General features: G+C 38.6%; 1 protein-coding gene across 1 annotated transcript; it reads left to right on the top strand.

The window, feature by feature from the left end:
* The first annotated feature begins 3155 nt into the window (after positions 1–3155).
* LOC139721262 (SURP and G-patch domain-containing protein 1-like) lies at positions 3156–24169 on the top strand. Its single transcript, XM_071632584.1, has 11 exons — positions 3156–3373; positions 3986–4308; positions 5053–5250; positions 6190–6313; positions 7993–8093; positions 9163–9455; positions 12086–12257; positions 14393–14560; positions 19495–19579; positions 22076–22211; positions 23828–24169. Exons 1-11 carry the CDS (start codon positions 3156–3158, stop codon positions 23852–23854), a joined length of 1845 nt encoding a protein of 614 aa, XP_071488685.1. The 3' UTR covers positions 23855–24169.
* Positions 24170–24658: the final 489 nt, after the last annotated feature.

Here is a 24658-nt window from a genome sequence, read left to right on the forward strand (position 1 = left end):
AAAGATATATTGTTCACTTTCAGACAGTGTAAGTTATATTGCTGCATTCATTCGATCAAAGCGTAAGTAAAAAAAAAAAACAAAAACGAAAAACTGCAAAAACAAAAATTGGATACAGGCAATCAGTAAACGTAACTGAGATAGGCCTAAATGCATCCACACAAAATTATGTACGGGTATACAACTTCTAACAGGGCTCGACATTCACATTCAAATTCAAATTTAAAAAATTTGAAATGCATAAAATTATATTCTTTCACTTAAGAAAGGGTTTGAGATATGAATAATGAAATTATGTTGACGGGATATAATTATACACTTCCCTCATAGAAAGAACTTCATATTTTATGAACTCAATCTTGCTTTACCAGAGAGCAAGTCAAAACTGATGACCTTTTTTTCTTTATGGTCGAATTGTCTGGAGTAGACTTGTCTGGCCCCCACCGCGTCTGCAGCACTCTCCTACTTGACACAAACACACGGTTACACTCTACACCTACACACACGGTCCACAATTTACGAACGCTCTGTGACGAAGATACTGCAGTAGCAAAGGCAGAGAGGGAGGTGCTAGTGTACTGTATTTGTACGCCACCGCGCCACCAAAAAGCATACACTTCGCGCGTCAGCAGATCACTCGATGTCCTGCCGTGACGTTACGCGTTGCTTCTGAATTCTCTAGAGGTAAGTAGGCCTACAGTTGTGATTAAAAACTTAAAAATAAACATTGCTATAAAAAGAATACAAGCAGCATCTAGGAACCCAGTCGGGTCTGTTGTTACGGCGCCTGTCAGGATTCGAGAGGGAGGAAGTTTGGGAGATTAAAAACAGGCTCGGTCTCGCTCAGACTCAGCGCAGCTCGCAGCAGCGAGATAAAAACATGACTCTATTCTAATTAAATTAATTTACTAACGTTACACTGCTTGTCACTAACGTACGATGTCTACTAAACATCCTCGGGTAAATACTAAGTAAAATTTAATTTACTAACGGTTACATCTATCTAACACGTTAGACAAGTTAAGTGAGAAACACATGAATAAACAGTCAATGGACAGTATGGTCAGATGCATGGTTGTGCTTGTGCTGTGTGCACTGTATATGGTTGACCGAAAGATCGGTCTGTATCTTAGTCGGGGAATGTTCCGCGGAGACTGCGTCTGGCTTCATGGATCCCCTCCGTATACAGACCGAAGTCAATGATCCCAGCTCCTGTGTGGAGCAACGTGCACAGATCAAACGTTACGATAAACCAAATTTCAGACAGCTTTTTTACATTCAAACAAGTTTGACATGACATGACACATTATGCATACCGCAATATTTGGGGTTAATTTCTCACATTTTGCAATCGAAATAGAACACTACAGTAACGCGGTTATAATGCAGAAATTTTATCCATATCGCAACATCGCCGTTCGCTAGCCGTAGGTCGCCATTTTGAATCTGTAAACCAATCACATGCGAGGTACTTTATTTAGTAAAAAAAACACGTAGAAACTACCTCGCATGTGATTGGCTAGTAATAGATTCATACTGTATGTTTCTGCAGTTTGAACGTGACGACGCGACGGGCTGGTTGATGTGTGTTTTGCGTTGAAAATTCTACTGAAATATTGGGTTATTCATTAATCTGGTGAGTGTAGTCTATTCTTGAATAGTTGATTTAACTATTCAAGCTTTAATTTGCCGACCTAGGGCCTTGAATTAGACGCAATCGAGAAGAGTGAGGTACCTCACCCAATTTTTTATAGAGACAGTGGTTAAGAACATCCACACAGCAATGGGTACTACAACCTTCCGTCTGTCTACGGAGGACAGCGTTAATGGCAAAATACAAAAGAGTCCTCCGGACAGACGGATCTTTCTGTCTATGTATATGGTAGCCCTACTACATATCGACCACCTTCTTTTAATTAAACCGACCGCGTAGGAGTTCCAACTGGCTGTAATTAGATCTATTCAAACAGTTGTCAAATTTCTATTGATGTAGAAAAGAATTTCACAGGTGTATTTGTGCCTTTTATTAATTTGATGATTGATGTTCGAAGCCGCCGTCTTGCTGAGCAATCTGAAGATTCATTTTGAACGTTTACATAATATTGGCCATATTTTGCTTAACGTTATTTATTTATTAAATGAAATGAAATTTCACTTAGTGATAACTCTTGTAAAACAAAAGTCAAATCCGTGCAGAAATTTGTTCAAAAGTGTAAATCAGGGCTGGATCATGTGAAAATGTTTAAAACTGTACCATCCTGGAAAGCGCTTACTTTTATCACTTTTCCACTTAATTCCGACAAATAAAACTAGCATGGAATAATCTTCAAGTATAATTCTTTATTGATAGATATATCAGATTAGTGCTGGGTATACCAAGTCAAGTAATTTTCATCTTTGTTTCAGCATTTTTTGTGCAATTTCTAATTCTATTCGCACTTCCTTGTGTCTGTACCACCTATCTTTTATAAGAAGGAATAGCAAAAAGTAATTACCATCACAAAGACATATCTTCACTAGAAAGTGGCTGGTGATTATGCAATGAGACACAAGTCAGTTGTCTTACTATCTGCGTGGAAGATCCTGTTTGGCACATGCTTCAAGTATTTTTGAGTGGCGGCATTGAACATCTAGTAAAGGAATTAAGACGGTTGTGACTCCATTCACTTGAACCTCCTTGGTTAGACCAGGTTCCTGAACTGAGGAGTGCTTGTAAGTGGAAGATGGAAAGATCGTAGAACTTGTTGAATTGTGAGTGTGTTTCATGGGGACTGTGAGGTTTTTTTTTTTTTTTTTTTCACTCAATGGCCTTAAGAAATTTTAGAGTCTCAATTTCTGTGGGACAAACCATCCATGGAAATAGATTGGGTTTAAAAATCTGGAAAATTCCTTCCTGTTTATCCGAAATGCCTACCCAATTATCTGGTAAATAAAGCACACATCATGAACTGCCTTTTAAATTTCACTTTGTAAGTCAATAAGCAGAGTTCCTGATTAAGTGGTACAGTGTAGGCCTACCCAATTAAGTGGAGAGTACTGTACTATCATTACTTAGGTGCCTAATCATTTATTTGCTTGTTTTTATCCCTTGATATGATGAATCTTAGCTCTGAAGAAACCAATATTTACAACAAGGCCAGGATCTAAAGATAACTATGGCCTTCTCCTACTACGGAGATAAGTCGTCTGGGAAGGCCAACTTCCAGGATAAGATGAAGAGTCTGAATGACCAGGAACGCATGCTTCAGGAAAAGCGTCAGGAGATTGAGAGGAAGATGGCCAAGAAGAGGAAAGAGGCGGCTGCCATGGCAGCGAGTAAAGCAGCTGAGACTGCATCCCCTGCTACCTCAGCAACATCGACAGCATCCAAATTGTGAGTACAAGGGTGTCTTGTCCTTGCACAGAATATATCTGTAGAGTCTATGTACGGCTTAGTAGAGGTCTATGCCTTTTGTTTGTAGCTATGGCCCATGCAGGCTGTTTGATTTTCTAAAAGATTTCCATTAAAAGGAGATGGTTGTTTGTGTACTGAATGTGCACCTTATAATGAGTAAGATGTAGGCCCGAATTTACGTCGAAAAAAGTTAGACCTCATAACAAATTCATATGGTAGTAATTTGAGAAACAAACTAGGAAGTTACATAAAATTGTTTTTAAAATGTGTAGTTATGATGTTAAGATGTAGACTCGAGTGATGTGCACTTTAGAGAAATATAATGAATTCAAAAACTTGCATCAGACTGAGCGTAAGAATTTTTGTAGAGAAATTTTTATTCCTTTTTTTTTAAAGACGAGAAGTATTTCTGAAGTATTGTGTTCATGTGAAGACAACAGGTATTGGTTAATGAACCTTTTTCTTTAAAAACTAGAATAAGTTTATTTGACTCAGAAAGAACGGATGAATGATATTCATGAATATATATCTTTCAGCGATAAGTATTTTCTCACCACATTTTTTCTCCTCCTGATTAACAATGCTTATTAGCCAACCAAAGGCGACTGCTAGCCGTCCGTCTTTAGCCCCGAAGCCGCCTCCCCCAGCAGCTCCTCCTGCCCAGAAGTCTATCAACACCTTCTCCAACGATGGGAGCTTCATGGAGCAGTTCCTCAAGTTGCAGCAACAGCAGCAGCAACAAAAGCAGGCCCAGTCTGCCACTCAGTCTGCAACCCAGCCACCTGCGGAAGCCACCGACCAGGCACCGGCACCGTTTATCACACCACTTGATGAGATACCAATGCCGTCCTTTGGTCAGTTCCAAGGATTTTCAGCCTTCCATGGAGCACCCAAACTAGAACCTCAAGAAAATGGTACAGTAGGCCTACTGCTCTGTGATATAATGAACTGTGAGCTGTCATGGACAGTTGTTTTGATTTGTATCATATACTACTGTGTATTTGGTATATTTTGCAGTGTTTCTGTTTTTGTGAACTTATTAGTCAACCAATATTTAGCAAAATTAACAACTCGCAAATATAATTCCTGTGATATTGATGTCTTGTATATTTTTCTTCTCTTTTTGTCAGTGTGGTTATCAATTGTAGATTTAACCACTGGCAAAGTCTCCTAATGAATCTCAAATGTGAAATCTACTTTGAAGGCATAATTTGACATATGCAGATGAAGTAAAAACCCAGCTTTAGTGCTGCTACAAAATAGTTGTTAAGAGTGAGTGAGGGATAGAAACAACCACTGTTAGATTTTTAATCAGTATAATCAGTGTTAAGTATTGTTGAATATACAAAATGTGAACAATAGTGATAATAAGAATATTTCCAGACTAAACAGTCTACAGTTATGGTTTGGTGGGAAATAGTGATATCTCCTTGTATTTTAGGCATTATTACAAAATTTCTATATGGTAGGATGTTTTGTAATACAACTGACCCACACATACGGCTGTATGCATCAAATGTGACATCTAGAACATTTTTTGAATCACGGCTCCCAATGATAAACTGTACCTTTAAATGAAATATGCAGTGTATAATTCACAGTTATATTTTGGATCAATTGATGTCCACTGACAATATCAATTTCTCTGTACTAAACAGTGCCAACAGCCCCGAAGGTTCAATCCCCAACCCTAAAAGCTGTTGTGAACCGTCCACTGCGGCCGAGTACGTCAGCTGTACGTGCCAAGATGCGGCAGCAGCGAGAGAGGCAGATTGCCAACGTCTTCGGGGACTCCAGTTCAGATGAGGAGGAGGAGGAGGAACATGGGAAGGAGATCAAGGACCCGAGTGGAGTTGGTAAGTTGCTTGCCCTCTGTGGAAAAAGAAAAAAAATCCCTTCTGCACTCTCAGCTTTACAGAGGCTGCATTATTCTAAATCATTCATGTTTAAGACTTGTCTGTGTTCAATGTGGATGACATTGAGTGACGGCAGTCCATAAGAAGTGTAGTTTTTTGAAAAGATCTGACTCTAATTCTCAAAACACAGGTCTGTATTTCATTTGATGAAGGAAATCACCCCCTCCCCATGAAGCCAACAAACAGAGAAACAATACCAACCCAATATTCTGCTTGTGATTACTAAGATAGATTCAAGACATGCTTACCTTGGGAATCATTGAAAAATGAAAAAAAAACAGTTTGTGGAGACCACATCTTAATGTTTTTCAATGAGGATCTTTTTCTGCCATATTCTTTAAGCTAAAACATTTCTAGAGTTGTTATTTTAAAATGATTGACCTGTTCTTAGTCACAATGGAAAGTGATGAAATATTAATCAGAAGTGTGTGGTAAACACTCTTTGTGTAATATCGATGAAGTTGAGGCTAAAAATTCATTAGCTATATTAAATGTAATTTTGGGGACATATTGTCAAAAGAATTTAGGTCATGATATGTTCCTCATGACTCTTGTCCTGGCTGTAGTCAAATACCTCCAGAAAAAAAAAATAAAGGATCATGTCAAAAAACTAAATTAATCTTAGTCTAGTCTACATGTAAGTTGCCTGGCATTTTTGTATTTTTTCCCCTCGTATCTCATGGAAACCCATCTTCATTGCCATCAAAATTGATCTGTGTTCTTGTGTCATTTCAAGACAACATGTCCTTTTATTTTGTTCAACCACTTTCCTTGCTAAAGCCCCTTTATCTCAAGTCCCTAAGTTAAAGAGTCATAAAGAGGCGGGGGCTATGTTCCTCGACCCCAAGCTGGATCAGATACTCATACAAGCATCTTAAGTCTCTCCGCCAGAGGACGTTGACCTCAAACAGCTGGTTGACCGTGTTGCCAAGCAGGTTGCTGAGGGAGGGGATGCCGTGGAGGCTGTGCTCATCAGTACTTACAAGGACACACCCAAGTACAGGTGAGAGCATCCATGGACACCAGTGATAAGAAATGTTTGCCTTGTAGGGTACTGTTTACCATTGGGAGTAGTGATTTGAAGAATTTTCAAGTTACACATTTAATGCATATATGTAGGTCAGTTGTATCACAAAACATCCTACTATACAAAAATTTTGCAATAAAGCTTACGATATAAGGAGATATCACTATCTTTTTCACTAAACCATAACTGTAGACGGTTCAGTCTAAAAACAATTTGATTATAACTATTGCTCACATTTTTTGTATGTAACAATACTTAGCATTGATTATAGTGATGAACTTTTTTTGCACGGGTTGTTTCTATCCCTAACTCACATTTTAGAACTATTTTGTAACACTAAAGTTGGATTTTGTTATACCCCCGCCAAACGAAGTTTGAAGGGGGTATATAGGAATCAGCGGATGGTCGGTCGGGCGGTCGGGCGGTCGGTCGGGCGGTCGGTCCGTTGCAAATCTTGCGTCGCGAACTACTTCCTCAGTTTTCAACCGATTCCCATAAAACTTGGCACAGATGTGTGCCTTGGGTTGTAGATGTGCAAGACGTATTTTTTGACAGTACCCAAAAGTACGTTGCCATGGTAACGGCATATTATGGGCAAAAATGGGTACAAATCTTGCGTCGCGAACTACTTCCTCAGTTTTCAACCGATTCCCATAAAACTTGGCACAGATGTGTGCCTTGGGTTGTAGATGTGCAAGACGTATTTTTTGACAGTACCCAAAAGTACGTTGCCATGGTAACGGCATATTATGGGCAAAAATGGGTACAAATCTTGCGTCGCGAACTCCTCCCACAGTTTTTGATCAATTTTTATGAAATTAGGTACAGATGTTCATCTGAATATGTTAATGTGCAAGACACATATTTCCGCAGTGGCAAAAAGTGCGTTGCCATGGTAACGGCATGTTATTGGTAAAATATAGGGCAAAATGCTTCATGGCAAAACTGCTTCATCAGTGTTCTTCCAATTCTCATGGAATTCATATTGAATGTTTGTCTTAGGATATAGGTCAGCATGACACATTTCTTGACAGTGACAAAAAGTATGTTGCCATGGTAACAGCTCACATATTATGAGCCAAAATGATGGAAAATTTTGTGTTGCAACTACTTCCTCAGTTTTTGCCCAATTTCCATGAAACTTGGTACAGATGTGTGCCTTTGGTTGTAGATGTGCAAGACGCATTTTTCGACAGTACCCGAAAGTACGTTGCCATGGTAACAACATATTAATGGCAGAAGATCAAGGAAAGATCTTGCGGATTTAACTACTTCCTCAGTTTTTTGACCAAAGCTTATCAAATGTTGTTTTGACCAAAGCTTATGAAATGTTGTTTGGCGGCGGTATAACCAGTCGCTGTAGCGACATTTTTAGTTTCATTTGATGGTAAATAATACCTTTTATTTTGTATTTTGCATCTAGGCAAGACAAGAGCATAGTACCTTTTGAAAAGAAATTATGCAATCTCAACTTGATTTGTTTGCAATGTGACAGGATTTCAGGAAAAGTATCGTGCTTTTGGCAGTGGTGGATTTGATTTGATTCTTGCACCAGTTAGTAATGTAAACACATTTGGTGGTATTAAAAGGTCACAGCTAAACGTGCCAACAATCTGCTGTGGTGTTAATATTGCGTTGGTCAATGCTGTTTTCAGGTTCCTCTACGATAAGAGCAGCCCAGCCAATGGATACTACAAGACCAAGCTAGCAGTCTTCCGTTTAGCAGCCAGAGCTGCTCAGCAAATGCCATCACAACGTGAGACACTTTCTCTTTGCTTTTATAGTCCCAAGTAAAGTTTAGAACCCCCATTCCTCCCACCCTCATCCATGTAAGTTTACGTTATCTTTATTTATTATTCAATTAATTAATTTATTCATTTGAGTATTCACTCGTTTGTTTATTTATTTATTAATGATATATTTCAACAAAGTTAGCAAGGATAGGTTTTGTGGTTGATATCTGAAGAAAATATTGTATTATTATTACAAATGCTCTAACTCGCCAAGCGAAGATATAATGCAGTTTTACTTGACTTAATGTTAATGGTGATTTTTGGTGGTACTCATAAATACATACTACATGCATTATTGATTTTGACAGCATTGTATGCTGCTACTCTTTCTGTTTATATATATATATATATATTGTTCTCTTTTTTTTTTTTTTTGGTTAGGATTGAATGCTGCATTATTTCCAAAAAGAAAACAGACATATACAAAGAAAAATGTGCCCCTACCTCTTTCACTCCTAGCACTACTTTGTTTGAGATTTTGCCTGAGATTTGACAAATTTAAAACATGATGTGATGTTTTGTAATTTTTTGGGGGGAAGGGGGGAGATACGAATACTAATAAAGGTGTGGTATCCCTGCAGAAAAGAATATTTTATTAAAATGTGTTTAAATATTTCATAAATGTTACTAATGTGCTGATTGATTTTGTATTTGATTGCATTTATAATGCAATTGTAGGTGTATTATATATGACTGACTACAACTGGCTGTAAGAAAAACATTTAGTGAATGTGTTTGACTGCAGTTATTAGTTCTTTGCATGCTAATTAATGTCAAGAGATTCCTTCCAAGACAGCACTTATATCAGCATCTGTGTGTTCTAGTGAGCACACAAAGCATTGGTTCTTGTGAGTTGTATCTCTCTTCACATTTTTTTTCCACTAGAAAATTAAAATATGAAAAGGGAGAACACATCACTTCTATAACATACTTCTGTGGTGTGAATGACCAGTCTTTCATGAGAGTTTGTCACTATTCCCTTTAGTTTGCTCTTGTAGATATAAGCATTGCAAACATATTTTCTATCCATAGCACCCCCGCAAGAGACGTCTGCCACAGTATCGTCAGCGGCTGCTGCGGCGGCTGCAGCCGCTGCATCAATCTCACAGCAGCTAGCAGCAGCCTCCTCATCATCACTGGCGGCTAGTGGAGCGAGAAAGAGGCGGAGTAGGTGGGGGGAAAGCCCGGAGGATGCGGAGGCAGCGGCTGGTCCTGCTAAGCAGCAAGCTCCTCCCGCTCTACTGAAGCCAGTGAACCCCGTGGGTATGATTGGCACCACTGAGTTGAGTGAGGATCAACAGAAACAGCTCAAGGAACAGCAGGAGGTGAGCTCTGCATATCATGTCTTCATCACAGAGACTACCTCTTTCCATTGATACCTGATTGTGTTGAAAAATGTCATGCATGACTGAGCACATTAATTAAAGTCAATAATGACAAATTGCACTTTTTCCAAGTTTGAGCATTATCATGAGGGAAAATTCATTGTCTCACTGAAATGCATGAGGCCTGTCAATGAAAGTGGTCAAATAAACCGGCCACCTTGCACAACTGCAGGTTTGTGTTGAGGGTTTCCTCTTACCTTTTATGATCCATAGCCTTCAACATGACCACCTGCCCTTCCAACACATAGCTCACAGCGACGGACCATGTCTTGAACGGATCTCCTCACCATATCTGGGTTGTTGCGTGAGGCAGTAACTCAGTTGCGAATGTGTCCTTGCAGTTCCTGGAGATTACAAGGAGGAGTCACATACACCTTGTTCTTTAAGTAGCCTCAGAGAAAAAAAAAATCACAAGATGTGAGATCTGGTGATCTTGGTGGCCATTCAATGTCATGGTTGAGGGCAACAACTCTTTCTCCAAAGAGTTCTCTTGGACGATTGCGGACTGCGACAAGACGATGAGCCGGTGCACCATCCTGCACTCACCAGATTTTTCCGAATGTGCCGTGAGCCTGTCGCTCAAAGTGTTCCTCCAGTCGCGGGTACCACGTCTTCGTTGAGCATTTGAAGGTACATGTTACCGTTCATGTTCCTTTGGAAGAAAAAGGGTCCAATATCCTGGCCACTTCCACAAAGACTAACCCACACAGTCGATTTTGCTCTGTTCATATTATTCACATCGAAGTTGGCCTCTGGGGGTTGTCATGAAGAGGCATATTCAATAACATTATATGAGTTTACCTTGCCATCCATACCAAAGCTGCCCGCATCACCGATTAGAAGATTCTTCCAGAAATTTGCATTTCCGTTCGTGCGGGCTGTTAACCATTTGCAGAAATCAAGTCTTTTGGGGAAATCACGTTCAGTCAGTTGATGTCTGATGTTCACCCTGTAAGGGTGCATATGCAAGTCCAGTCTTGTGATGCGATTAAAAGGTGCCAAAGGTAATCCCAATCCATTTCTCCTTGAACTTGTTCCCCTTGGATGTTACTGGAGCTGCTGCCTTACTGATTCATTGTTCTGTTCAGATCTTCCAATTTAATTCAATTCAATTCAGTAATGGTTTTATTTCGATCGCATTGCAGTCAGAGACTGAATTGCACGATGTTACAAAAGTATAACACATACACAATATAGATGAAATAATGATAAAATTACAAAGAGCATTTCCATTATGAACACATCATATTATCAAGTAGGTTGACACAAGAATATTGTCGATATGAAGTGATTTGGGAGACAAAGTTCGTAAGACGGCTGCCTGTCAGGCGCGCACCCTCTATGGAGGGTCTGCTTTCTCCCAGAATTCTCTTTGTTGTGATTCAGGCTGGTACCATGCTCTTTGTACTTTCTAACATTTGCCCAGATTGTCTTAAACAATGGTGGTTCTCTATCGGGGAAGCATTCCCTGAAAGCCTCACGAGCCTGTTGCAAACTCCCAGTCTCATGAAACTTAGTAACAACAAAAATTCTCGGCTCAGTTGTAAGCTGAACCATTTTGTGATTTTTGCATGTAAGCACATGTCCATATGCTTTAATGCACCCATTCACAACATGAAAACATGTGACATGTTGACAAAAATGACATCTGCATTTCAGAGTGGTCATTTTGGTCACTTCAGTAACAATCTGGTATGTAAGGCATCTAATGAGTAATTCATTTGACTGAAAAGACAAACTGTAAATGAAAAGGGCCAAATTCCACAGATGCCACACATACTGCAGACATGCATAAAATTTAGTGGAAGACCTCCTCTGTTGATAGCATGAACTTGGGTTGGTGTCTTTGTGCAAGATCTGGAAGTTTGAAAAAGTGTGTTTTTGCATTGTCTCATTCAAGAACAATTCTCTTATCAACGAGAGTGACCCGACAAATTAATTTGGTATCAATGGAAAGAAAAAAAGTTGCACTTTCATTACATGCTATCTATGACTTTTTAAATGCTGGTGTTTTTGAAGAATAATGCCTGAAAGTTGGACTACCTTCTTTTCTTTTCTTTTCTGATATGCACTGTATAGCTTATGTAGTCTGTTGGTCATCATACCTAAGGGATATGGCAACAGTACCTTATTGCATGTGATGTAGGCACAAATGGGTGTATTAATTATTTATACACCTTTTCCAGTTTACTGGCCTCAAAGCTGGAGCATGCAAATATCGCAAAAAGCCTTGTTTTTATAGTCTGGTACCAATGTTCATATTTGGTGTCCTGACCACAGACTTTGATTTCAGAAATTAAAAAAAAAAGTGTCTTAATATTTGTATTTCTAAATGCTCCATAACACAGATATTGTCATTTAGATAAGAAAAACAGGTACTTTCCAATATACTGGATGTTTTTGCTTGAGAACTCACAAATTGTATTGACACCCTTAATCCTAAAAACTTTAAATATGATGACAGGTTGAATGGCTAGATTAAAACATTTTTATGATATACAACTGCGAATGGAAATGATAGCATGGAAACACAGAGTATTGACTCACTGTAATTTCCTGGACAATTGCAGATGCAAATGCTGTATGAAATGGTGGTGAAGACACAGAAGAGAGAGGCAGAGATGATGATGAGGAAGAAAGGGAAGGATCCAGACAGGAAGTACGAGTACGACAGCGACGAGGACGTCGAAGGAGGGACGTGGGAGCACAAGGCCAGGGCGCAAGAGATGGAAGAAACCAGAAGTAAGTGAAAATAAAAATATGGAGGAACCCTGCCCTCCACTATAAAGTTATCACTCCTTAAATGCCAGCTCTGAAATTTGCCACCCTCTCTCAACAGATGGCTTTATGCCCAGAAGGGCTCTGAATTGTAAATGTTTAGATCCAAACACATGTCCCCATTTCTAAATCTTTCTTGTTTTATTTCTTAAATAGCAGTTCTGAAAATGGGCAATGAAATAAGCAAAATATGGCTTCTTATAACTTTATTTTAGTGGTCAGACTAACTACAGCAACAATTTGGAAAAAAAAAACCTTTTTTTTTTGGGGGGGGGGGGGGTAAAAGTATCTTTTTTGTTCTGGGAATATCATGATTACATATAGTGTGTTATTAGCCTGACTTAAGACTTGCAGCTTGTCGTCAAAAAGACAGCCTTGAAGTCATATTCGCAAAACAACAAATCATGAAAATGTGTGTGACCTCCTCATTCACAAAAATATCTGTACGCGAAAATAAAAGCTTGTACAGTACATTTGAAATAAAACCGCGAACTGTCAATTTTGAGATCCTAGTTTCAATACCCTGGCAGCCTACAGGCCAAGTACATATTGATGAAGACATCTCATATCAGTTGATGCAATCTTTCAGTGGGCAAATGAGTGGAGATGAAAACATCTTAGTATTTTGAAACCTCTCCCATGTAGTCTCTCAGCGATGGCTGAAATGAAGGACGGAGGAGAAGAATTTGTGATATAGAGTTTTAAAACTTTTGATGGGTTGTTGCGCATATTCATTCCCTTCTCACGAAATGCATAGAGGTTGGAAAATGTCTAAATTTCCCTGTTTGTTGCATACACTGTTCTGTACATGCATCTCTTCAGACACTTAAACTGCTTCCAAAGGCATACAAAGACACTTAAATAGCAACTGATTGACAAATTGTCATACATCAGTGTGAAAACAACTCAGCAGAAGAATTTCATGAATTGGAATAGACTCTAAGCCTTTCTCAGTGACCTTCATTCTGTGTCACCTTATTCTTTTCACAGGGAATGTTGTGCCTTGGTAGTGTCCCTTTTCATATTAAAATATAAATGTGCTTAAAGGACAAGTTCACCTTCATAAACATAAGGATTGAGAAAATGCAACAATATTAGTAGAACACATCAGTGAAAGTTTGAGGAAAATTGGACAATCGATGCAAAAGTTATGAATTTTTAAAATTTTTGTGTTGGAACCGCTGGATGAGGAGACTACTACAGCTTGTGAGTCATATGCGTACAACAGTATAAAGAAAATAGAAAAGAAAATTCAACATATTTTCACTTTTTTCGCATAATAAAAGAGCACTTGACTTGCCTCTTTCTAAAGGCAGGGGGAATAATATTACCCATAACATTTGTTGGTAGCGAGTCAGGGGAATGTGTACTTTTTTCAAAAGATGGAATTTTAAGAAATTCTCTTTATATTTTCCTTATATTGTTGTACGCATGTGACATCTAAGTTATTCATACACTGCAGTAGTCTTCTCATCCAGCGGGTACTGCACAAAAACTTCAAAAATTCATAACTTTTGAACGGATTGTCTGATTTTCCTCAAACTTTCAATGATGTGTTCTACTAATATTGCTACATTCTCTCAATCCTTATGTTTATGAAGGTGAACTTGTCCTTTAAGTCCTGTTTACCTTTGGGAGCAGTAATGTTAAAAATGTTCAAGATTTCACATTTGATGCATATGCATAGGTCTGTTGTACCACAAAACATCTACCATATAAATTTTTTGCAATAAAGCATAAAATATAAGGATATATTAGCATTTTTCTCAATAAACCGTAACTAGACGGTTTAGTCTGGAAGCATTTTTATCATAACTATTGTTCACATTTTGTAAATTTATCAATACTTAGCATCAATTTTATTGATTCAGTTTTTTTTACAGTGGTTGTTTCTATCCCTAACTCATATTTTAGAACTATTTTAAAGCACTAATGCTGGGTTTTTGTTTCATCTGCAATTGGTGAACAATGCCTTTGATAGTGTAATACGTGATGAATGGACATGATGCCAGAAGTATACCACTAGTGCAGATTGATTTTGAAATGTGACCAGAATTTGTTTAGATATGTCTGTGTTTGTGCTTACTTTGTCTTTGCAGAAAAGGCGGAACTGCTGACCAAGATGAATCGTGGGAAGCATTTCATCGGTGACTTCCTCCCCCCGGAGGAGCTAGAAAGGTTCATGGAAACCCTCCATGCCTTGCAGGAGGGGCGCACTCCAGACTACTCAGAGTACAAGGAGTTCAAGATCCAGGCAGATAACATCGGTAAGAATTCCTGTCTAGTCACTTAGTTTTTGCAATTTACCTCAGGCATCGCTTTGCATATATTTCTTCCACCTTTTGTACAGCTTTTTTAGAAACCTAAGTGTGATTACTATCTGCTCTTCTTATAATTCTTCGTTTCTGTAATACATACACCTCTTTTTTCTTGTTCCTGCTTTTAAGAATTCATGTTATTAGATACTGGCACAAGTTGAGCGTGTATCATTATCAGTAGAAATAGTATGGTCATTTGGTGTTTAGAGAGGCTGGACAAGAGCTGAGCTCTGCATTTTCCTTTGAAAAAGACATTTGAATGTCTGCAATATTGTAAACAAGACAGACTTGGGTAAGAAATGAAACAGTTATCCGGTCCTCCCGCAGATGCTCAAGATCCATCAAGGCCCCTCCCCCATCAAGATTCTTTTTACCCACGCCGATGAAAATCGGCAGGGGGTTATGTAAAGGGTTCCGTATGTTTGTTTGTTTGTTTGTTTGTTTGTTTGTTTGTGTACAAGATAACAAGAGAACGGGTAAACGGATTTGCACGAAATGTTATGGGGATGTTTGGATAATGGCAGGAAAGAATCGATTAGATTTTGGTGATAATCGGTTGACCCTTGCAAATTCTGTGTGACCTTGAAGTTTTGACCCCATGGTATAGTGACCACTCCGAAAATTTCCCGTTTCTCACTTTGCGATTTTCCGCTACCATACGAAAACATAAACTCCCAAACGATCCGACTTCGCTGCTCAAATGTTCGTAAGAATTCCGAAATTTACGTTTAGGCCTCTTTGAGGGACTATGTCCTTCTAGATTTATGAAAGTTCGTTCTCCGTCATCACAAACTGGCCCGTATTTTGATGATTTTTCAAATTAACATTGATTGTTTTTTTCGTTGGAGGAGCATTTGCTCGGTCGCAGTCACACTGCACGATATGCGCGCTCAATGTCAATGCGTGTGCAAGGCCGCTGAAAATGCATCGCGCTCTACACTGTTGGTGCAAAATTGCATCGGGGACGTTGCGGCGCTCGTTGGTGGCCGAATACTGGTGCAGTAGACATTTGCATTCAACCCCTGCATTGAATAATTCCCGTAGACACTAATCATAGGGGTAATTGCCTAGGGGATACGTAAATTTTGTTTTTCTTTTGCGCTTTTGTGGATACCATCAAAGATCTTACACTCATACGACCTTTGATATCATCACACTCTCGGCTTGCTATAATCAAAATATCCCGCAAGAAAACGGCGTATTTCTTGATTTTTAGCGCTTTTTCCGCGACCCGTCGCGTAGACAATACTCTTAAAACTGGACTTAATTCGCGCGCGCTTGGAAAAGTTCCGATTCTGCACTTTTGACGGTGGAATTTGGGATTTTCGATGGATTTTTGGAGGAGACTTAAGGACTTTTTCTGTACGTGAATGAGTGTTAATACCGTATGTGTAATGATGTGATTTGCGTGTGATGTGACTGTAGAACCAAAGATCGTACACTTCAGTGTACGATTTTTGGTAGAACTCACTGGCTGGTGATAAAGCACACTGGCAATTAAGTGGCCGAATTCTGGTAGATGACCGAATGCACATTATGTTTACCCCGACTTTGTACTTAGGCGTGGGTCTGCCGCCATTGACGGCCCCTCTCTAGTTTTTACCTGTCAACAGTGATCGAACAGGTTGGTAATCTGCCTGTGAGAATGTAGTCGGGTGGTATGTGCATCCCCTTTCCACAGTCAACTGCATGTGCATCCAACAATGCAAAATATCGATCGGACATGAGGGATGAATAGATCGTGTGCTGATGGGCATACAAACTCTTTTGTTATCAATATATGGGCACTCGAATGGGGTCAGCAAAGTCAAAATCTAGTAAGTTCAGCCTTGATGCTATGTATAAATTGTACATCTTCATACGAGTTTTATAGTAAAACAAGCGCACAACTACATTGGAAGAAGGTAAATTATACAAAAATGCATGCAGTTTTGATGCAGGAAAAAGAACAAATTTTGAGAGAAGAAACTCTAATCTTTCAATCGAAGTCAGTTTTCTGTTCAACGTAGCACAAAGGAATATGAATTTAGGCCATGAATGCATGTAGTCTACATTTTGAGAACTAGGTATACCAGGTTCCTGTTTATGAGTTGAGGCCATGGGAACCTGGAATACTAGGGTCCCATAAGAAAATGGGTTAACAGTAGGTGTTGTAAATGACTTACTACTAAAATCCACTGAACGTTTATGTGAGCAAGTGCATCAATGAACCAATAGTTTATGATAGCAGTGAGGACTGAGGAAATATAATGAAATCTGTTTTTTAGGTAGGCTGCAAAGTTAGTAAACACATGGATGCAAACTTGCTTACTGTAAACATTGATATTTTTGCGTTATTGATTTTCCGTGCTGAGCAACTGGAAAGCACATTTGCAGGTTCTTGAATTTGTGCTGCAAATTGGCAGCCCATTCAAAATGTGCAGAGTAAATCGTGAAGATAGTTTTTTTTTTTTTTGGGGGGGGGGGGTGTGGGGGGTGTTTAGAATTCATGCTAGCCAGAAGTAGCACGAAATATGCGAAAATGGATGAACTGTGAAAATTTCTGTGTTTACAGTTACAAAGTCGTGATTATATCTGACTGCAAAGATAGCGACAAGATACGGATAAAAAAATTTGATGTGATGCCAACCAAGTCATGTCAATAATGGCAAGTATGCTTTTATAGTATAGAAGACCTTTAAACTATGCATATTAGGAATAGTGTAGGGTCTCAATAGTGTAGACATTTACTGTTTATGTGGAGATCATCAATTTGAACCCACTACCTTCTTGTAGAAATGAAAGTTGTTGTAAAGCTGGTGTTTTTGTGTGTGTAGTGATTTGTATAAGTTCTTTCTCTGACAAAACTTGTAGAAAGCTGGGACAGGGTCATATTTGTAAAAATTATTGATAATATTTGCCAAAGTGACAGTCGAAATTTATAACCAACTAAATTTTGTGGAAAAAAGAATGATGTTGATTAGCCAAAATGACACATGAAATATATTACCAAATACATTGATGTCAGCCAATGTTGATGTCATTGGCAGTGGTGCTGCTGCTTACAAATGCTGTAATAGGTGTCACAGTGATAGAATTAAACTTGTCTTACATTCAGCACATTAGCCTACCACAAGTTACTACAAAAAAGTTATCTTGTGCCCCCTTGTGGTAGAATTTGTAAATTCATTTCTGTCCCTGGAACTGAGATTTACTTTCTTTGAAATTGGGAAAATACCCCTTTTTGTCTTGATGTGCTTATGATACAATGGAGGCTTGTTTAGTAGAGTATCAATATCAATTTGATGCTGGGGAAAGAAATAGTTATACCAGAGCAGTCAAAACAGGATCCGGGTGGCTAATTCTGAAGTAGCTGCATCATGTTTCCATTTTCTTCTAAGGCATGCCCTGAATGGCAGACAGTAATGTATACTTTAATGAGTCTACCTTTAAGGATTTTGTTTGGTGTCATTACATTATGGCAGTGACAGGGACCCCCCCCCCCCCCCTCCCCACTCGACCAGCTATCCTCACGCCTACGTCTTTAAGTTTTAGGCTGTCCGGTTAAGTACATAATATGCATAAGGCGACACAGTACCCAGACTTGTTGCATTTGATTCTTATATAGTGTAAAGACTTAATAAATAGAAACCCTCGTTTTCTGAATGCTGTGGCTGCATGGAGCAACATCCTTACTTAGTGAGTCCTGCACAGACAAGGACCTTTTTTTTGGGCAACACTAGTGGTGGCCTGGTGGCTCAGATTCACTAAATTTTTATGTTGGGCCACCAACTTTTCAAAAAAGGCTATCTTTTTGTGGCCTGATTTGGCAGCTAAAATTTAAGGTGATTGTTATATAAATCCCTATTATTTCAGGACACTAAAATTTCAAATTAATAGGTTTAGGTGGCCGTTTGCACACAGGCCACCTGAGAAAAAAAGTTGTCGAGTCCTGCTCAAACAGTGCAGTAATTGAGTGAAGAAGGACTGAGAGAATTGACTCTTGAAATATGTATATAATGAAAACCAATTTGAGCTGACTTAGCTGATAGGCTCTGTGCTATAGAGTGTACCATCTTCCTTGTACCAAGAGCTGCTTGTCCACACTTTCCAAACTTTTTGTCTCTGTCTTTATATCAGCTGTTTACAATTCTCTTTCCTTCATTATATAGGGCAATAGTTATTGTAGCAATTCAAGTCTATCTGTTGAAAGTCTTTGATGAAAAATGCATAGTTTGACATTTTTTTCTGTGTTTCTCCAAAAATATTAGTTTTTTTCTCGATTAAGTTTTTGCAGTCATATGTGTGACTGAGTAGATGAGATGCATTGACTATGTTTCGTCCACTGTAGAAGTGCATAATTGTTGTATACATGATAAACAACATGTCAGTGTGAGGTGTAGTAAACAGTGTTCTTTGTGATTTATTTTGCTTTTTGATTTACAGGTTTGACAAGATTCTGTCCTTTGCAGCTTTTCTTGCTTCCTGACTTAATGAAATAATAGCAAATAACCCAGGGAATGATTTTCCTAGTATCTCATTGCAATTTGCTCCACAACTTTTACATACTTCTATGCACAATGTCTCCATGAAACATTTTTTTTTTTTCACATAGGATTTTGTAGGATTTCAGAGTAGAATATTTGCCTTTTGATGAAAATAATTCCCTGCAACCGTTGTTTCAATGGACATTTCATCATACCGAGATTTATCTATAAGGAAATGAAAATTGATGCTACTTGATGTCTAAAGGGGACCTTGCTACTAGTGGTTTTGTTTCTTGAGGTTATCCATTGGATTATCATTAGGCGTGTAATACCCAAGGATTCAACGCACAATCAAGTCTGTGAAGTGTGAAGGTAGAAAATCTACTTAATGAGATGAGTGTGTATGCTTGTTGCCAGGTTACCAGATGCTGCAGAAGTTGGGCTGGAGTGAGGGAGAGGGCCTTGGGAGTGAGAAGCAAGGGATCACAGCACCTGTGAGAAGGTAATGGTCTATCATGATAACACTAACTCCTACAAGGTTGCCCACATCAGTCTTGTTCAACATCAATTTTAAAACGAACAACCCCTTGCATATAAACAATAATGATACTTCAATACCATATATTTACCATGAATTTTACAACGATCAGGAAGTTTGGTGCATTCAACTACTAGTACTTCCTGCTCGCCTGGCTAAAGAGGTGATCGAGGCTCATTGAAAAGTATTAATCACAACTGCACTTTTGTCTAGTTCTGTGAGGTCAGCTGGAATATGTGTAACTCTTCTTTCTGCAAAAAGGAAGTAAGAAGTTAATTATTTTTCTTACGGAACTGTGCAGGGATTGAATACATCATTTAAGTAAAAGATTACCCTTTTCTTGTTGTCTATGTCACCAAGATAAAAACAAGTGCAAACTTAAGCCAAAGCTTTATAATAAAAATGCAGGTATGTTCAGTAGGCAGAGGAATCACATACAGTCTGTACTCCAGCCATACAATACCAGGAAAGTTAGTTTTACAAAGCTAACATAGGAAGATCATATCACATGACGTGTAATTTGATACCAACAGAGCCCACATTGATGTGTGCCCCAGCCAGTAAATGCTCAAGTTGATTGCACTTTTGAGTGGATGATAAACAGTCCATGCCATTCAGGTTGTACTATTCAAAACTGATGCTTACTGTTTGTCCACTTTCTTTTTCCTTTGCAAGACAAGTACACACTCTGGAAAAGTGTTTTCTGAGAAAAGAGGCTCTGTTCTAATCAAGTGCTTAGTCTCACCAAATTGTGGTGTGTTCAATAAATTGGAAAAAAGAAAAAGAAAAAAGAACAGGATGCCAAACTCCAGAGTAAACACATGGAAGAGATTATCAGATTACGCTGCAATTTTGCACACTCTACGCATGCAATCTTTTCGTGATTAATTCTACTTTCAAAGCAGTAGCATCATCCTTTGAGAAATTTTTAGAATTCTCTAAAACATATCTAATCAAACTATTTAAAATAAAGTGTTATAGAAAAATGTATTAGCCAAGGAAAAAAGAGCTTTTAACTTACAGTATACTGTAAACGTGGAAATTTTCGCGGTACATTAATTTTCGCGGATTTCGCGCTACGTTCGGCTAGCGCGAATTCAAAAACGCGCGAATATATCTTCGCAATTTTCTATGCACATTTTGAACGGCCTGAATTGCGTGCGCTTCGTCGATGATACTGCTACGTAGTACAGACATGTTTACGCATATAGCAGTATCATCGCACGCACCGCACGCACCGAGCCCACGGCCGATTGGTGTGCTACTTCTCCGCGACTACAGTACTAGTACTACAGTACATGTATCGAGTAAAATACATGTACAGTGTACTACGTAGTTGAGCGCTTGTACTCACACTCGCGCCGCTCGCTACGTCGCTTTTCATATGCTGGCATCGCTGGATGAAAACAGCGACTGTGTATTAACCCGCTGCGGAGCGCGAATTTGAGAACCCGCGAATATGTTTTCGAGCCGCTTAGCTCGAAAAATTAATCGCGCGAAAATATTGACGTTTACAGTATCTCTTTCAGATAGCAGGTGGGAAACATATTACTCTTAACATATCAAAAGTGTCAGTAATAAGTCATGGGAATGTGTACTTTTCATCAAAATTTTATTTTTGTGGAATTTTTGAAACATTTTTTCATATCAATGTCTTGGAGTGATGTCACAAACTGTAGTAGTCTTCTCATCCAGCAATAGCTGCACCCAAACTTGCAAAACTCATCACAAGCTACTTTCAATGGATTGTCTCATTATTCTCAAACTTTGCTGATGTGTTCCACCCATATTGCTACATTCACTCAATCCATATGTACAGTAGTACATTTGGGTTTCATTTCCCATTTATTCCACACAAACTGTGTACAGACAAGGGCATACCATTGACTTGTCTATTAGCGTATTATTTATGTCTGTGATTTAAGAAACACCTTCCAGGAGACTACACAGATAGTTTATGGTTACAACAGAAGCAGTATGTAGATTCAGGGCATGTCATACTCTGTATTGAATTGTTCAAGACATGTCGTAAAATGTGCTGGTACTGGTGTTGTTGTACTGGTAGTTCTGTTGACTTGCCATGGAAGAATAGCAGCCGTCATGTACAAGTGAGCTGAAAAGAAAAAAATGGCTGATTAGTCACAACGTTTTCATTTCCTCAAAGCCACCCGCAGAGCCTGATTCGGCATTGGAAGGTCAAATTTTGATCTGGGGCAAAATGTTGAATGGTTTGATGTATTCATTTTCTGACCATGTAAATTTGTTGGACAGCTCTGAGCTGCAGAGCTGTTTCCTACCACAGCTTGAAATGTCAAATTTGGGGGGAATGTTTGTGAAAATGAGCAGTTTCGGTAAAAATAAATTTGTTTCAATGAGCATTTAGTAGAACCCAAGGCTATTGCTAGCTGTATATGAATCTTTTATAAAATACTTTTTTTTTCTCTAAAAAACCATTCCCAGAGGGGATCGAGTGGTGGACGGAGTTGGCTTCGGAATTGACCGTCCAGAGAAGCTGACCAAGGATGATGCAGTAGATGAATACACCGCCTTCCGGAAGAGAATGATGCTCGCTTACCGCTTCAGGCCAAATCCCTTGGTGAGCATTTACCCTTTTTTCAGTGTCTTTAATTTGTTGATGCTGTTGGTGTTGATTATTTGTTTGTTTGTAGTGTCTGGTTTTAAACGCCAGTATATCATATTTGCAATCTCTTTGAAGTATTTGGCATCAGGTGTGTGTATATATGTTTGCCTAACCCATTCACCACACATAAAAGACATGTAATGAGACCTCCCAACCATTCTGAATGTGGAGGAAAGAATCTAAATTTTGACTATTCCCAGCCCTTGCTTCAATAAGAGTTTTCTATTTTTCTTCATGATTTTACTACACACTCTTATGGGCAATGCTCTTTCTTTCCTTATTTTAGCCAAATCATCCCTATTTTTCAGTCGGAAAGGTTGGGAGGTTTGTGTATGTCATTATGCTTCACAAGATCATATTTGAGTCCAAGAGAGAGGGAAAGAGAGAGGAAGGAGAGAAGGTGAGAGACAAAAAGATAGACAGATAGATAGAGAAAGAAGAGAAAGCAAAAAGAGAAACAAATCCCTCTTTTTTGGTTATGCATTTCTGTTCTTTCCTGTGTGTTCACCACATCAACCAATGTACTTTTCCTTTTCCCCAAAAGAGTGAAAGTGATATCATCATTTCTTTGTGGTTAACCCATTGCGGACAAGTTCCAGGTGTACTTGGGCAAGTGTCTATGGGAAATGCGTGTTGTAGCAAAATCAGCCCATCCTCAACGAGTTAATTCTTCATGTAGAGATTGTTTTATTGGCGTAAAAGAGGAATGATGTAGTTGCTCCATTATATATATATTTGTTTCTTTGACTTTCCTAGTTGAATAATCCTGGTGCCAAGATATTATCTCTTGAAATCTTTGCAAGATGGTTAAGAAGAAGTTGTTAATCGTTGAAGTGTTATTAATCAGGGTTATTATTTGGGGCCTGTACTATATGCAGGGAGTTTGTTTCACAATGGCAGATCAATTTCTGGGTGACTGACAGTAATAAGACCTAATTATCTGAGGTCTCAGGTTTTACTGACACCTTTGTTAGTGGCAAATGATACGGAGCATTGAAGCCACACGTCTATCTTATGCTGGTATGAGCAAGAACTCTTGGGTACCACACTGACAGGAAATCAAATGTCATATTTCAGATGCAAGACACATAGATGGAATGAGTGCAACTTAGGTGTTCTAGTTGAATAAATATCAAGCTATATCAGATGTTGTATTGATTTCATGCAGTTATCTAATAAGAAGTCAGCATGTCTTATTTCCACCCAGCACAAGCAGTGGAACCATGTAAAACAAGAAATATTTGTGTCAGATGTATTGTCACTTCTGTTTTGTGTTATTTTGCAGTTTGAGAGGTCTGATTTTTTGTTGTTGTCATTTTGTCGTCATTTTTTTCACTTCTGTATGTAGTAGTGAGGATCAGTGATTCTCTGTAATATCATAGTTATAGGTCATCAAGTCTTAGATACCAACATACAGGGCAGTAATAATTGCTATTAAAGTACATACTCCTTCTTGAAGTTGCAAAATAATAGTAACATATTATATAGTGCCATCGTGCATATTGCACCATATGTATCAGTACAGTTTTACTAACTCTCAAATTCTGCCATTTGTCTTTTTTTACTTGCAGAACAATCCTAGAAGACCATATTACTAAGAGAGGGTGACATGTACAGTACATCATTGATCTTTCAAGTCATGACCGGTATGGTACAGAGTATTGCTATGGGCACACTCTGAGTGCTGTATGACATGAACATGGCCTGGTATCATAGATTGCTTCAACCTGTTTATTTCTACCATCCATACTTACAAATTCTGCAAGAGTAAACCTTGGGAAACTTAATTCCTCTGTTGACACTTGATCAATAGACTGTGTTACCTGGAGGTTTTATGACACTTTGGGCATAAGATACTGTGCTTGCTCAGTAAATTCAGTTTGCCCACCTGTAACTTTGTTGTGCGTTTTTATAAGCCCCTTTGGCACATGCATGCATGACATGATTAATGGCTCATGTGAGTTTAAAGAAGAGTCAGATGTCAAGTGAATATTAAAATGTTTCATGACATCAGGCTACATAGAAATTGTGTTAACTTTAAAAAAAAATACAATCAGACAAATGCATGGAAACTAATGAGGAAAGTATTTACATGTCTATGTTAACATTGCTGAAATTGGAGAAAAAAACTTTTCACAGTTAGGGAACATGTATAAGAGGGTAAGTGTGAATGATCCCAGTGATTGTAAGTGTTGTTTGCTGCTTGGTTAGCCATTGATTTGCAAGTTCAATGAATTTTTACTCTAAACTCGATCTCAAAGGCATGGAAGTACTCTTCAAAATTCTGCGCTCAGAGCCTGTTTTTGAGCAACATATGCCCGTAGCGTCAATGTAAGGCTACTTTGCCTAAATGGGGCTTCCCCATTTAAGTCCCTAGGCTCATTTTATCTCTGCTTACTAAT

The sequence above is a fragment of the Diadema antillarum genome, unplaced genomic scaffold, assembly GCF_040938485.1.
Source record: "Diadema antillarum isolate AM-2024a unplaced genomic scaffold, OU_Dant_1.0 scf00000141, whole genome shotgun sequence".
In the NCBI taxonomy this organism is placed as follows: Eukaryota; Metazoa; Echinodermata; class Echinoidea; order Diadematoida; family Diadematidae; genus Diadema; species Diadema antillarum.

Bases quoted from the DNA above. Each gene is read 5' to 3' on its own strand.
- LOC139721262 (XM_071632584.1), top strand. From the start codon at position 3,156: ATGGCCTTCTCCTACTACGGAGATAAGTCGTCTGGGAAGGCCAACTTC. The intron at 8,094-9,162 runs GTGAGACACTTT...TTCTATCCATAG, and splicing joins TCAGCAAATGCCATCACAAC to CACCCCCGCAAGAGACGTCT. The intron at 14,561-19,494 runs GTAAGAATTCCT...GCTTGTTGCCAG, and splicing joins GATCCAGGCAGATAACATCG to GTTACCAGATGCTGCAGAAG.